Source organism: Rutidosis leptorrhynchoides, chromosome 8 (genome assembly GCF_046630445.1).
Source record: "Rutidosis leptorrhynchoides isolate AG116_Rl617_1_P2 chromosome 8, CSIRO_AGI_Rlap_v1, whole genome shotgun sequence".
In the NCBI taxonomy this organism is placed as follows: Eukaryota; Viridiplantae; Streptophyta; class Magnoliopsida; order Asterales; family Asteraceae; genus Rutidosis; species Rutidosis leptorrhynchoides.
In genome coordinates, this window is record NC_092340.1 from 114,297,368 (window position 1) to 114,313,577 (window position 16,210).

A 16,210-nucleotide genomic window follows, 5' to 3' on the forward strand; every position below is an offset into this window, starting at 1 on the left:
TGTGAATTTTGGGGGAGTGCTGACTCATTATAATTTTAAATTGATACAGTGTGAAATAATTATTTGCATTTGTTGTGTGGACAAGAATTGTTCAAATAATAGAGTGGGAAATAAAAAAGTGATATAGGTTTGGTTTTGTTTGAAATTTGAGTCTGTCTCTCTTTATGGTATGTGATATGTCCCTCTTTTACTATTGGAAATAGGTAATATTGATGTTTAATATGTTTAAAATAAGTTACGAGATTTTTCTTAAACGAGTATTTTTAACTATGATGTATGTGACTGATTTAGGAGAATCTGTGACTGTTTGTCTGTTTCCCAACCCTTCTTTGATCACTTTAAGATTTGAATCTGCAACCTCTCGGGCACGGTAACAAAGAATTATAAAAACATTACTAAATGATATAAGTAATATAGTAATTGTAACAACACCTTGTTAGTTATTACAAGTCTTGGCATGATCAATCTTGTATTGCTTATTCAATTCCTTTTTGGAACATGAAGTTTCTATTTCGGATTGTATCTTTCATCTTTTGATCTCATAACTTGAAATCTTACGTGCTCACGATCACCATTTAACGAATAATAAAGTAGAAAGGCGAATCGGTGCTACTCAATGTGAGATTGGATTCAAAAGCTAAGAAGAAAACTTTACATGATATTTGATTCAAAAGTTAAATTCACATGTCCCTCACTACTGTATACATAGAATATCAAAATTTAGTATAACCTTGAGTCTAAACCCTAAAAAATTTCTAATAATCTAAAGGATCAAGATCAACTGTTTCAATACAAACAGGGATCCTTTTCAAGTAAACAGCGATCGGCATGCTTAAATATCCAATAAATATGCTAAACAACCATTGAATGATCGTTAATGGCGATGTATTCGCAAATGTACCCAAATACTCAACGATAATCACCTGGAAAACAAACGTTGCTGAGATCACGCTTACAAACACGTTGTTGTCCCATATACCATCCGTAACGTCTTCTTTCTCCATTTCTCTCGAATTTATCTCGTTAAAAAGCTGCACAGTATGAGTATTTTTTAACGGTATCTCACAATTTGCGGATAAAATAATGCTAACTAATCATATTATATACCTGACAGAAGACGAAGGCGTTGAAAATGAGGGTATTAAGGATCAAATCAGAATCATCACCATAAAGACCAAAAAATGATTTTCCTTTCGACTGTAGTAACCATATTACTACGAACTGGTACAATGATTGACCCAATATATTTCGCCACATTGCGTTGCTGATAAAGTTTCCCTTTCGTCCAACTGGCGGTCGTTTCATTAACTCGTCGTTTGGAGGTTCGGTTGCTAGCGCTAGGGCTCCTAACGTATCCATGATCATGTTGACCCATAAAAGTTGAACGGCTGTAAGCGGCGCGCTTCCTGAATTCTTAATTATGTTAGAACATGACGTAATCATGAAATAAATGAACTTTATAGAATACGGAAGATGATTTAATTATGTACCTGTTAAACAAGCTGAAGTGAAGTTGACTATCAACGCGACAACGTTGACTGTCAACTGAAACTGTACAAACTTTTGAATGTTAATGTAGACCGATCGTCCCCATTTGGCAACCGTCACAATTGTCGAGAAATTGTCATCTAGAATAATAACATCCGCACTCTCTTTCGCTACCTGAATATGGAAAAAATTATGTTTTTACATGCATATAGTACAAGTTATACCTAGAAAACGAGGCGGGTTAGGTCGAGACCCGAACGTGTTTGTGTTGAAACGGGTCATAGGTCAAACAGGTCAAACTTTTTAGATGGGTCAAATGGGTTAGGTCTAAATGGGTCGGGTCAGGTCTACCTGTATAATCTTGATTAATACAGATTACTAAAATTTGTAAATTTTTTTGCTAACCTCGGTCCCCGCAATACCCATTGCAAGGCCGATATCTGCTTCATGAAGTGCCGGGGCATCGTTTGTTCCGTCACCAGTAACTGCAACAACCTCACCGAAGGTTGTTCTCAAGTGTTTCACCAAAGTATGCTTATCCAAAGGAGACGATCGAGCCATCACCTAAACGAATCAACCAAACACCTTCAACTAAGATAGTTTTACTAAAAGATACCCCTCCGTCCCAATTTAATAGTTCATAGACAAAAAATATACGGTTTAAGAAAAGTCATTATTACACTGTATTTTTTTAACTTTACAGTTTTACATTTTACTTTTTACATACCTGAATCTTGGGAATTAGTCTGTACAATTCATCGAGACCCTTTTCACGAAAATCTGGACCTTCAATCGCAACACCATCATCCGTAAGTATTCCACATTCTTTTGCAATCGCTTTTGCAGTATTTATATTGTCACCCGTAACCATACGAACAGTTATACCAGCCGCATGACAAAGCGCCACTGATTCCTTGACACCTGGACGCACGGGATCTTTAATACCCACAATTCCAATACACGTGTACCCAGAAGCAGGAATCGGCGTTTCAGGAGAAACATCGTTTTCAAGGTCTTTATAAGCAAGACATAGCGTTCGAAGCGCTTCACCAGCAAATTTATCAATCGTACCCTTCAACTGATTAAGCGACACGTCATCAAGATTAACAACTTCACCGTTCGCATTAATCATCTTATCGCAATTAGCCAAGATTATTTCCGAAGCACCTTTGCAATGAGCTCGTATAACACCTTCCGGAAGCTGCAGAACCACCCCCATTAGTTTCTTCGTTGAGTTAAACGGCTCGACTCTAACAATTTTATACTTTTGGCGCTCGGTTTGAAAATTACCACCTAGCGACAACCCAAATTCAAGTATGGCGGTTTCTGTCGGGGTTCCTAACATTTCGCGGGTCCCGTGTTGATTAACGACAACTTCACCTCCCGTGTTAGTAAATATCGATTGTATAAGAAGCTTTAACGCGTTATTAGGGACCTCGTTCGCAACTTGTTTCGTTAGATCCATGGTTTTTGTACAAATGCAAGCTTTCACTACAGTCATGCGGTTTGTAGTTAACGTCCCAGTTTTATCACTGCATATAGTTGTTGCAGACCCCATAGTCTCGCAAGCTGCCAGGTGGCGAACAAGCGCCTTATCGTTCATCATTTTTTTCATCGCAAACGCAAGACTTAACGTAACAGCTAACGGTAACCCTTCTGGAACAGCAACGACAACAATTGTGACCGCAATCGCAAAATACTCCAACAGTTCTAACGCATCGTCACCCGACCACCTCCAGTGAGAACCTTCTAGAATCTTTCGCGTAACTAACTTTTGCACAAGGACTGCGAATGTCACAATCGCGAAAAAAAGCCCGATTTTGCCTATAATCGAAGCGACACCGTTAAGTTTAACCTGTAACGGCGTTTCATCGTCTCCACCTTCGCTTAACGTCGCCATTAACTTTCCCCATTGCGTTCGCATACCAACCGTTGTTACCAACATTTTACACGAACCGTCTTGGACCTTGGTCCCAGACAATAAATACGGGTGGTCCCCACTAACCATTATCGGCTCACTCTCACCCGTTAAGCTCGATTCATCAATGGAAACCGAAAAACCGGATAAAAAAAGTCCATCTGCAGGGACTTGATCACCTATAGCAAGATGCACAATATCACCAGGTAATAACTCGTATATCGACATCTTTTGTCTGTACGCGTTTCTAGTAACTTGAATACTTATCTTTTTTTTCTCTTTATCCAAATCTTTAAACTGTAACGATTGACGATAATCACTAGTCGCTGTTACGAATACCACCAACAATATACTAGCAACAATACCAAGACCATCATGAGCACCTTTCGGCCAACCTTCTGTTGCGATTCCAACAATTAACGAAACAAACGCACATGCAGCAAGGACCATTAACGTCGTATCTTGAAGCGCTTCCCATACAAACACCCAAAAACTGCGTTGTGCAGCTTCTGTAAACTTGTTAATTCCGAATATTTCTTGTCTGCGACTCAACCCTTCGGTTGAAAGTCCGTCCGTTGTTGACGTTTTAAGCTTTTTCGCGATACCGTCTACTCCACCGTGATATTTTAGCTTCTTGGGGTCATGGTTTTCGACAATGGTGGCTACTTCGTCTGCACAAATGTCAAAACCGGCGGCTTTGACTTTTTCAGGTAATGTGTAGTCTTCTTGTTCTGGTTGTGCCCCTGTACTCATTATAATGGAGCAAATTAGAAGAAATGACATTATACAATTATACATGTATCATGTATACTATATACCATAAAATAGTACTAGATAACAAAAAAAGTAGTACTAAAAAAGTCACCTTGTAAAAACTGAAATGCAGCCTTTGAAACCAAAACAGCTACTCTTAATTTCTCCTGTAAGCAGTCAAGGTATGATTTGATAGTCAACCGGTGTGTAACATTTTCGAATGAAAACTAATTAATTTACTAGCAACATATCTATGAATCATACAACTTTAGCTGAAAAATATGAACTAATATATAATGATGTCATGGATTTTTTCAGTTCATGGCAGTAACTAATATTCTAATTAAACACACCATACATATAATAGCAGTATTCCAGGTGTCCCTCTAACCTTGAAGTTATGAGTTTAAGTTCGGGGTCTTGTTTTTTCACAAAACTAATTACATTTGAATGGTACGTTAATATCATTTTACATCAAAAACATAAATCCTAAAAGTATGCGGGGTCCGATACAATTAGAAGTATACTTTGTAAAAAAAAATATAAATCGACTAGTAAGTGTCACCGGACACCACTAGTTCCCACTAACACCTCCCACGTTGGGGCTCCGTGCATTGGGAAAAGGCTCTAGCAACGGAAACTGGCCACTAGTTATAAAGCTCCAATACCGTATCGAGGGGGCTATCACAGTCAGGTGCGGTGTAATTAGCCTTATTTGTAAAGTAGTCATATTCCTATTTAGGGAGGGAAGGTTAAAATGGCTTGATGAACCGTTCCGTTCGCCATGCACCGACCCCATTTATTTGCTTATTGTAGAAGTTGTAAGTACACAATGCCCCACAACCATGAATAGTATAGAGGGGTTGAAAGACAAGAGTGCTCACCCCTTCTTTCTCAAGTAGGTTACTTTTTCCTAAATGCAATCCGAGATAACCGTAACTGTGTATATATATAAATATGCTCTTTGGGATGGACATAGGGTCGCCATTGTAAGGGATGGACAATATGTATATATTTGTGGAAATAGTTCGTGTTATGTTGTGGATTAGTAAATAAAGTGTTTTTTTTAACGACAAATTGACCCGGTTTGCTTGGCAACTAATCGCTGGTTCCGGGTTGCTTGACAACTAATCGCGGAAAATTCCTGGAGAAAACCTCCCCTTATTGGAATTGAACTCGGGTTGCTTGGCAACTAATCACGGGTCCCCCTACTAAGGCTTGAAAACCACTCAGGCAATGCCTCGGTGGTTAGTAAATAAAGTGTTTACGTAAATAAATTCAGAAACGATAACGAGAAGCATGCACGACCTGATTAGAACGACGCATGGCTGCAGCCTCATCGCGTTTGAGTAGGTTGGCAGTGAAACGAAACCTTCGTTTACGGTTCTTGACAACACCACATAGAGTCCTCCATCTCTTCAAATTTTCGCCTGTCGAATGCTTCGGTTTTACCCCGCCGAAATTCTCTTTCAAATAGCTTTCCATTTTCTTTAAAATCTACACGATCGATCAATCGATCAAAGATTAACAGGATGCCAAGAATCAAATAAAAAGAAGAAGGATGTTGATCATTATCTGTTTTTCCATAAACATGGTATCAAAATCAAATGTTGAAGAAATTGGTGGAGAGTCGGTAAAAAAAAAAGTTATGATGTGTCCGTTTGAACAAGGAAAAACAGAGTGTGGAGAGAAAACAATGATCCGAAATGGTTGTCAGTTGATCCGATTGTTCTGGAAAACGGAATGACCGGGCTCTCTTTGCCTTTCTCTCTCTTTTTTATTTATTTATTACTCCGTATTATTTTTTATTTTTTATTTTTTCATTTTGCATTTTTTATTTTGTTCTAAGCTTCTTATGTGTAGTGCAGATAGCCTAATATAGAAATCAAGGCCAATATATTTGTTGAAGTAGATATGTAATTAGTCCATGATCCTTTCTCATCTGTGTTGATAATGGGTTGCCGAATTTGAGCATGTTTGACAGCAATTTTTTTTGGAGTTTTTAAAAGCTTTTAATTTCTAGTTATTAAGAAAAAGCTCTTATCAAGTAAAAGGCTCGGTTTAGTTACGGGAGCTTAAAGGGTTTTTAGGGATGAAAAAAATTAAAAGCTAACTGAATTTGTGTTTGAGAAAAAGTTCTTAAATTTTTTTTTTTTGTTATGTTAATCTTTATTTTAACAATTTCAGCTACTTTGTCAAACTCCTAAATACATATAAAAATAATAACAACTAGTTAGTTTTTTCAAATATACCATTTTAAGTGTCAAAACTTAGCTTTTGTTACTAAATGTTTACCTTCTTTCCATATGGGATATAAGATTTAAATATAAATAAATGGATTGAATGGTAACATAGAGTAAATTATATATCTTGTTTTGGTGTCTATGCCTTTTTTTATGGTTAGGGCCATGTGTTCTTTGCAAGATGTCTCAGATCGAATTATGTTTAGTACAAATATTTTGTGGTGGTCAGGAAAGAGTTAGAAACAGTTGGAGAGTAATTAATCCTGATGGACTGCATACATCAGAGTATGAGATCAGATTACTCACCCTCCTGGATAGCCCGAACAGGGAAAACCTTCTACCTTTTTGGTGTCTATGCCAAATGAAATTTCAAAATAATAAAAAACCAAGTTTTTATCGTATTCAAGTATCGTAAAAGAAGAATATTTTTACTCGAATGTATACGGGTTATATGAATTTTCTACGATCGTTCACAACCATCTTATGTGACCATCTCATGATATGCTTCAAATGAGGTTTGCACTCGCTACCTATTATTGGAACTCATTGACCAACCATTAGCCTATCTTTGGTAATTAAATACATGTATTCATTTGGAAAACTCATGAACGGCTAAACTCAATTGAATTTCATTTTTGACATCGATTTATTATATTAAATATTGTAATTATTTAACAAATGCATGAATGGAGTGATCGACGTCGAAGTACCAACCAAAAATGTACTAAGTACTCTAAACTAGTTAGAGTAAGTAGGATTCGTTCCACGGGAAGTTGATGGTTATAAGCAAGCAATTCTCAAAAAATGATTTTGACTAACGTTAAGTATTTTAAAACTAACAATGACTAAACTTAAAACGACTTTAGAATTATTGATTCTAAAATGAAGAACATAAACAAAAGATTAAAGTATAAATTTGTAAACAAGAAATCAAAAGCCTTTATCCCTATCAATCTCAATCATGCATGCATTCATTCAAACAAGTGTTATGCTTATTAAGTTCCAATTAAATCTCACAGACAAGAATTTTTAGGTTTATCAAAAGCAACTATCTTGGGTACAAATTATGTAACTTGAACACCTTGTATTTATCTCTAATCTAATTATCACTAAGTTGGATCAAGCACAATGTGTTAAATCACAATACTTTGTCTTGCAACAATCAAAAATCAATAAACTTGCATTAATTGTAACTTAATCGGTTTACAAGAATTATAATCCAAAAGACATAAGCATTACAAAATTATAAACCACATAAACTTGAAGATTAAAAATACATTAATTGTTCATAAAAGGAATACAAATAAGATTACTAGCCGCTCATATTGATGATGATAAACATCATGATTTCTTGAAGAATGTTGAAGAAAATCCCTTTGATCTTGGCTTGAATCCTTGAAGAATGTTGAATGATGATGTTAGGGTTTGTGTTTTGTGCTCCAAAGTTGCAGAGATAAGTGTTAAAATTCGTGGATTAAGCAGGTTTATATAGGAATTAAATAGCTTCTCCTCAAAGCAAAACTCCCACTAAATTCGGCCTTCCAAAAACCACTTTGCCAGCCAAGGCCGTAATTTATGGTGGTAAGGCCGTAATTACGGCCTACTGTATATAGCTATCGTATTATTACGCCATAAATCCATCAGCGGAGGTCCCAAAAGTCCAAGGCCCTAAATTATGGTGGTAAGGTCGTAAAATTACGGCCTTTGCTGATAACTTCATAATTTCTTCATTTTAACTCCTTTTTGTGAATTTGTCTTCAAACCTTTGTTTGTCATAACACATCATAATTATTTTAATATAACCTCAAAACTTTTGTAATCTTCATCACTTTAACCATATACATGTGCATTAAATATGAACCGATCAAATCTCTCACACTTGCCTTTGTTTGTCCTCAAACAAATCTTCAACTTTATTACATGAACCATCTCTAATCTTTAACTCTTTAAAACTTCAATCTTGATAACTTAAGAAACTTTAAATATCTTTGAAATTGAAAAGGTCTTAAATTTGAATATCTTGAAACTTGAGTATCTTTGAACTTGAATGTGCAATATCTTCGAGCAAGTATGGGAGTACCAAATATGTGAATAACAAACCAACGGAACCGGACGTTGAACAATAAGTGGGATATGGTTGTCTTCGAGTTCAAGACAATTACTCTCAAATGCACCCGTTTATCTCTTGTGATCTAGAGTAAACACATTTGAAAGAAAGGCCGTGGACTTTAAGTCCCACGTGACTTATATTTAGATAAATGGTTCTTGGACTTGGCCTCAAGTGGCTCTCATTTTTTGTGTTTGGCCCAATTAGCCTCTCGTTTACGGTTTAACCGCAGCTCAAGGCTTGTGTATTCAAAGTTGACCCGATAACGAACAACCACATAGACAACATACTAACCCCGTATATTACCTTTCGGTAAATTACCTCTCTGTTATCTGAGAAGCGATGGGAAAACACTTGTCAGTTGTGAGACTTTAGTGTCATCTATAGCCAATCTGGTAATGATCAGCGACAAAAAGAACAAGTATCAAACCCTAATAAAAGCTCTCAGGGATAAGAGAAAGATGGGAATGATACAGGAATGACATTTTGTACAATTCAATTCTGGGGTTACAACTGCGAAAACAAAGCTGTTGCGTGGGTCAAATCATGCTCCAGCTTTACATTGTAATCAGTCATGCACTGGACAGCGGCCCGGATTTAACCTACCGAGCAATTTCGGTTTGAGAATTCAAGACTCTCTCTTCCCACAGTATCATAACATTGTGAAATGATGTTGGTATGAAATGACATGGATTAGAAGATCTCATGCCAAATGGAACGAAACTCGAAAGACTTGACTTCCTTAAATGGGTGGATTTGATTCACCCTGAACCATCAAAGTTTGAGACTTTAAACGCTTGATTTTTCTTGGGTTTAGCCCCAAGCTGCTTTGTTTTTGGTTTTGATTGAAATCATAATTTAAACAATAAAAAAAAAATCTTATTTCCACGAGTGCTTAAATTATAATATTTCAGTCTATTTTAATTCCAAACCAATCATGTTTAACCCCATAAAATTTTTAGTTCCCTCTCCCCCACACTTAAACCATGCTACATCCTCGTATGCGTTTTAAGACCATTAGAAATATAATTGTGAAAAAGAAGAAATAAAACAACATATTACAGGAGTATTACTCATTCCTTGCTACTCATACAATGCAAATTAAATCATCATTTCAACCCTTGCTTCAATTCATTCCTTTCATACAACTTATAGAAAGAAACACAAAGAAAACATAAAATCTAAACTAGTTCACTTTCGTAGCACACGGTTGCATTTAGCATATGCAACAAGCTTTTTAAACCACCCGATTACCTCGAGTGGACAAGTGAAGTCTCGTGAGGGCTTGCAATTGTGACGTCCCGTACAAAACCATCATGTACGGATCATCAACAACAGGTCCATTACAAGGTATAATACTGTATGCTGTTTTAAAACAAGTTTTGCATTCATGAAAAGATAACGTCTTTACCAACGTCAAATGTTTTACAAAAGATGACGTCTTTACCAACCTCAAATGTTTTACAAGGATAATGTGCTTCTACTAATAGAAAGCATTAACATAAGTACGTGACACAAAAGTCATTACAAAACCATTGTTCAAATAAAACATAAGTTGTGAATGCAAAGTAAAAGTTTCATGATTGAGACATCTCTAAACAATGCAGCGGAAGTCTAACATAACGAGTCTGTAACAGCAAGTCTATAGCACCAAGACTAATACAGCAAGTCTAACACCGGAAGCAACAACGTCTAAGCACTTGAGAAATACATGCTTAAAAAGTCAACACGAATGTTGGTGAGCTATAGTTTGTTTGTAATTAGTAATGTAATGTAGACCACGAGATGTCGTATTCAAAACAGTATCTCAAATCCGTATGATAAAGTATATGCTTATCCGTGGGCACCCGGTAACTAACTTAACAAGTAATATCACTCCGTAAAAGTACACCTGGCAAGTGCGTAAGTTTACGAAGTATTAAACACCCGTTGAATGCTAGCGCGACTAGTCCGAGTGGGGATGTCAAACCCTATGGATCCATATCTAAGATTCACGTTCACTGGTTCATAAACCAATGACTAAACGTTACCGAGCTAAGGGGAATCTTTGTGTCGTTATGTCACCCACACATATTTAAAGTTTAAGTACTCGTGTCTAGTATGTAAAATATAAAAAGCGCATGTATTCTCAGTCCCAAAAATAGTTAAAGTAAAAGGGAGCTATAACTCACAGTGAATGTGCGGTAAAAGTCGATATGAAAAGTATGCAAGTAGTAAGTCGGTCTGAAAAATCCTCAACCTAAGTCAAAGGTTACTAAGTCAGTAAATTGTCCTAAAAGGTTTAAAGTGAATAAATTTAGTCTTAATTATCATCATCATCATCATTCGTAAAAGATAAAGTAAGTTTTCAACAAGAATAAATATCGAAACAAAAGGTTGACTTCAGACAACTGCTACGATCTCTATACAAACTGAAAAGACGCGTGGTCAGTGGAAAAGGATCCGTATGTGAGTACTCGTACCTCTATCCAATTTTCAGATCGTAGCTCGATGTCGTTTGACCGTGGCGACGGTTCAAGCGCGAGTAGGTCAGAATTTTCAGCACGTCGTTACAAAGGCGTAGTGATTTTCGAAAGGCTATAAATCCTAAACCGTATATCGGATTTAGGCGAGTCTTGAACGAAAAGTAATCTACTCGAAACGAACTATCTGAAAATCAACTTTTCAGAAGTCGCAGGTGTCTGATCAGACCCCTAAAAACAGTAAACAAGTGCTTCGGTGGGTTTCTTGGTGCTTGATGTTCATCACGGTTCTCATCCTTGATGCGTGTAAGCTTCAAGTGTACAACTCTTTGATGTTTTAGCATCACTTTGACCAAGTTTCAACCATCAACACACAAATAAGATTAAAAGCTAACATTCTACAAGTTTTGAACATCAAGGTTGTCTCTTTATTGCATAAACACCATAAAGCTTCAACCTTTGTCCTTTTTGAAATGTCCCGTTCATATTGATTATAAACGTTCCATATTAATTGATTTCATCGCGAGGTTTTGACCTCTATATGAGACGTTTTTTAAAGACTGCATTCATTTTTAAAACAACCATAACCTTTATTTTATCGATAAAGGTTTAAAAAACATTACGTAGATTATCAAATAATGATAATCTAAAATATACCGTTTACACACGACCATTACATAATGGTTTACAATAAGAATATATTACATCAAAAATAAGTTTCTTGAATGCAGTTTTTACACAATATCATACAAGCATGGACTCCAAATCTTGTCCTTATTTTAGTATGCAACAGCGGAAGCTCTTAATAATCATCTGAGAATAAACATGCTTAAAACGTCAACAAAAATGTTGGTGAGTTATAAGTTTAACCTATATATTATCAAATCATAATAATAGACCACAAGATTTCATTTTTATAACACATCTCATATCAGGCATTTCGCAAACTGCATAGAGATAAAAATCATTCATATGTTGAACACCTGGTAACCGACGTTAACTTAATGCATAGAATATCCCCAAAACAGAACCTCTCGTCTGTATAAAAATCTCGAAGTACTAAACCATCCATAACCTGAATGTGGGTTGTTAAACCCAATAGATCTATCTTTAGGATTCACGTTAATTAGAGCCCATTTCCCTAATTCTTAGGTTACCAGACTTGAAGGCCGATATTCGATTTAATAATCCAACCATAGAATGTAGTTTTGCATACTTGTGTCTATTTTGTAAAACATTTATAAAGCTGCATGTATTCTCATCCCAAAAAAAAAAATTAGATTGTAAAAGTGGGACTATAACTCACTTTCACAGATTTTTACTTTGCCGGAAGTAAGACTTGGCCACTGGTCGATTCACGAACCTATAACAAATGTGTACATATATATCAAAGTATGATCAAAATATATTCACAACATTTTTTATTACGTTTTTATGATTTAAGTTTGTTAAGTTAACAGTCCTCGTTAGTAACCTACAACTAGTTGTCCACAGTTAGATGTACAGAAATAAATCAATATATATTATCTTGAATCAATCCACGACCTAGTGTATACACGTCTCAGGCTAGATCACAACTCAAAGTATATATATTTTTGGAATCAACCTCAACCCTGTATAGCTAACTCAAACATTACTGCATATAGAGTGTCTATGGTTGTTCCAAATAATATATATAGATGGGTCGATATGATATGTCAAAACATTGTATACGTTTCTATGGCATCCCAAGATTACATAATATGTATAATACAATATAAATTAGTTAGGATATGTTTAGTCTAGATTTGTTACAAAATTTTCGTAGCTAAAACTAGCAAGTTTTTCCAATTTTGTTTTACCCGTCATTTCTTCGTTTCAAATCCGTTTTGAGTGATTCAAGTTGCTATGGTTTCATAATGAACTAAAATTTATGAAACAAAATAGAAAAAGTATAAGTTTATAGTCAGAAATACAGGTTACAAGTCAGTTTTTTAAAGAGGTAGTCATTTCCGTCGAAAAAACGACATCTTGATGACCAATTTGAAAAACATACTTCCACTTTGTGTTTAACCATGATTTTTGGATATAATATCATGTTCATATGTAATATCATTTTTCCAGAAAACAAACTACCAATTCAAAGATTAAGATACTTTTTATATTTTTTTAACCCAAAACAGCCCCCGATTTAATTACGACAACGTATGTCCGGTTTTACGGTGTTCTTCGTGTTTCCAGGTTTTAAATCATTAAGTTAGCATATCATATAGATATAGAACATGTGTTTAGTTTATTTCTAAAGTCAAGTTAGAAGGATTAACTTTATTTGCGAACAAGTTTAGAATTAACTAAACTATGTTCTAGTGATTACAAGTTTAAATCTTCGAATAAGATAGCTTTATATGTATGAATCGAATGATGTTATGAACATCATTACTATCTTAAGTTTAGTAGGTAAACTTACTAGAAGTGACAAGAAATAATCTAGCTTCAAAAGATTCTTGGATGGCTTGAAAGTTCTTGAAGTAGAATCATGACAAGAAAACAAGTTCAAGTAAGATTTCTGCTCGAATTAAGATTGTTATAGTTATAGAAATTGAATCAAAGTTTGAATATGAGTATTACCTTGAATTATAGAGATAACCTACTATAAGTAACAAAGGTTTCTTGATCTTGGATGATTACTTGGAATGGATTAGAAAGCTTGGAAGTAATCTTGCAAACTTGAAAGTGTTCTTGGTTTTATGAAACTAGAACTTATAGAATATATGAAGAACACTTAGAACTTGAAGATAGAACTTGAGAGAGATCAATTAGATGAAGAAAATTGAAGAATGAAAGTGTTTGTAGGTATTTTTGGTCGTTGATATATGGATTAGATATAAAGGATGTGTAAGTTTGTTTTCATGTAAATAATTCATGAATGATTTATAATATTTTTTGTAATTTTGTGAGATATTTCATGCTAGCTGCCAAATGATGGTTCCCACATGTTTAATTACTCACATGGGCTGCTAAGGAGCTGATCATTAAAGTGTATATACCAATAGTATATACATCTAGAAGCTGTGTATTGTACGAGTACGAATACGGGTACATACGAGTAGAATTGTTGATGAAAATGAATGAGGATGTAATTGTAAGCATTTTTGTTAAGTAGAAGTACTTTGATATGTGTCTTGAAGTCTTTCAAAAGTGTACTAATACATCTAAATACACTACATGTATATACATTTTAACTGAGGCGTTAAGTCATCGTTAGTCGTTACATGTAAGTGTTGTTTTGAAACCTTTAAGTTAACGATCGTGTTAAATGTAATTAATATATTGTTATTATACTTAAATGAGATGTTAAATTGTTATGTTAACATGATAACATGGTGTATGAATATATCTTAACATCATATATATATGTTAAAATACTATTACAACGATAATCGTTACGTATATATATTGTTTCGAAATTCTTAAGTTAGTAGTCTTGTTTTACATATGTAGTTCCTTATTAATATACTTAATGAAAGAGTTTCTTAACTTAGTAGTCTCATTTTTATGTATATAACTCATTGTTAATATACCTAGTGATATACTTACTTATCATAATATCATGTTAACTATATATATATATATATATATATATATATATATATATATATATATATATATATATCATATAGTTTTTACAAGTTTTAACGTTTGTGAATCGCCGGTCAACTTGGGTGGTCAATTGTCTACATGACACTCATTTCAAATAATCAAGTCTTAACAAGTTTGATTGCTTAACATGTTGGAAACATTTAATCATGTAAATATCAATTTCATTTAATATATATAAACATGGAAAAGTTCGGGTCACTACAGTACCTACCCGTTAAATAAATTTCGTCCCGAAATTTTAAGCTGTAGAAGGTGTTGACGAATCTTCTGGAAATAGGTACGGGTATTTCTTTTTCATCTGATCTTCACACTCCTAGGTGAACTCGTGTCCTCTACGAGCATTCTATCAAACCTTAATAATTGGTATCTTGTTTTGCTTAAGTCTTTTAACCTCACGATCCATTATTTCGACGGGTTCTTAAATAAATTGAAGTTTTTCATTGATTTGGATTTCATCTAATGGAATAGTGAGATCTCTTTTAGCAAAACATTTCTTCAAATTCGAGACGTGGAAAGTGTTATGTACAGCCGCGAGTTGTTGAGGTAACTCAAGTTGGTAAGCTACTGGTCCGACACGATATATAATCTTGAATGGTCCAATGTACCTTGGATTTAGTTTCCCCCGTTTACCAAATCGAACAACGCCTTTCCAAGGTAAAACCTTAAGCATGACCATCTCTCCAATATCAAATTCTATATATTTTCTTTTACTGTCCGCGTAGCTCTTTTGTCGACTCTGGACGGTTTTCAATCGTTGTTGAATTTGGATGATTTTCTCGGTAGTTTCTTGTATTATCTCCAGACCCGTAATCTGTCTATCCCCCACTTCACTCCAACAAATTGGAGACCTGCACTTTCTACCATAAAGTGCTTCAAATGGCGCCATCTCAATACTCGAATGGTAACTGTTGTTGTAGGAAAATTCTGCTAACGGTAGGTGTCGATCCCAACTGTTTCCAAAATCGATAACACATGCTTGTAGCATGTCTTCAAGGGTCTGTATCGTCCTTTCACTTTGCCCATCAGTTTGTGGATGATAAGCAGTACTAATGTCTAGACGAGTCCCCAATGCTTGTTGCAGTGTCTGCCAAAACCTTAAAACAAATCTGCCATCCCTATCAGAGATAATAGAGATTGGTATTCTATGTTTGGAGACAACTTCCTTTAAATATAATCGCGCCAACTTCTCCATTTTATCATCTTCTCTCATTGGCTGAAAGTGTGCTGATTTGGTAAGACGATCGACTATTACCCAAATAGTATCATAACCACTTGCAGTTCTTGGCAATTTAGTAATGAAATCCATGGTAATATTTTCCCATTTCCATTCTGGGATTTCAGGTTGTTGAAGTAGACCTGATGGTTTCTGATGTTCAGCTTTGACCTTAGAACACGTCAAACATTCTCCTACATATCTCGCAATATCGGCTTTCATACCCGGCCACCAAAAATGTTTCTTGAGGTCCTTGTACATCTTTTCCGCTCCGGGATGTATTGAGTATCTGGTTTTATGTGCTTCCCCAAGTACCATTTTTCTCACATCTCCAAACTTTGGTACCCAAATTCTTTCGGCTCTATACCGGGTTCTGTCTTCTCGAAT

At 35.2% G+C, this 16,210-nt stretch overlaps 1 protein-coding gene across 8 annotated transcripts; it reads right to left on the reverse strand.

Moving 5' to 3' along the window:
• Positions 1 to 728: 728 nt before the first annotated feature.
• LOC139861285 (calcium-transporting ATPase 2, plasma membrane-type-like) lies at positions 729 to 5,650 on the reverse strand. Of its 8 annotated transcripts, XM_071849657.1 has the most exons (8): positions 5,468 to 5,644; positions 4,272 to 4,326; positions 2,499 to 4,149; positions 2,216 to 2,276; positions 1,894 to 2,052; positions 1,491 to 1,662; positions 1,108 to 1,406; positions 729 to 1,031 (listed from the first exon to the last, which is right to left on the reverse strand). In XM_071849657.1, the coding sequence occupies exons 1-8, from the start codon at positions 5,642 to 5,644 to the stop codon at positions 756 to 758; spliced, it is 2,850 nt and encodes a 949-aa protein (XP_071705758.1). In that variant the 3' UTR covers positions 729 to 755. The 8 variants fall into 8 exon arrangements, with proteins under 8 accessions (XP_071705758.1, XP_071705759.1, XP_071705754.1 ...); XM_071849658.1 differs by having other exon boundaries at positions 2,216 to 4,149; positions 5,468 to 5,650; XM_071849653.1 differs by having other exon boundaries at positions 2,216 to 4,149; positions 4,272 to 4,323.
• Positions 5,651 to 16,210: the final 10,560 nt, after the last annotated feature.

Bases quoted from the DNA above. Each gene is read 5' to 3' on its own strand.
- LOC139861285 (XM_071849651.1), bottom strand. From the start codon at position 5,644: ATGGAAAGCTATTTGAAAGAGAATTTCGGCGGGGTAAAACCGAAGCAT. The intron at 4,327-5,467 runs GTCGTGCATGCT...GACTGCTTACAG, and splicing joins CCATGCGTCGTTCTAATCAG to GAGAAATTAAGAGTAGCTGT. The intron at 1,032-1,107 runs GTATATAATATG...CATACTGTGCAG, and splicing joins ACGCCTTCGTCTTCTGTCAG to CTTTTTAACGAGATAAATTC.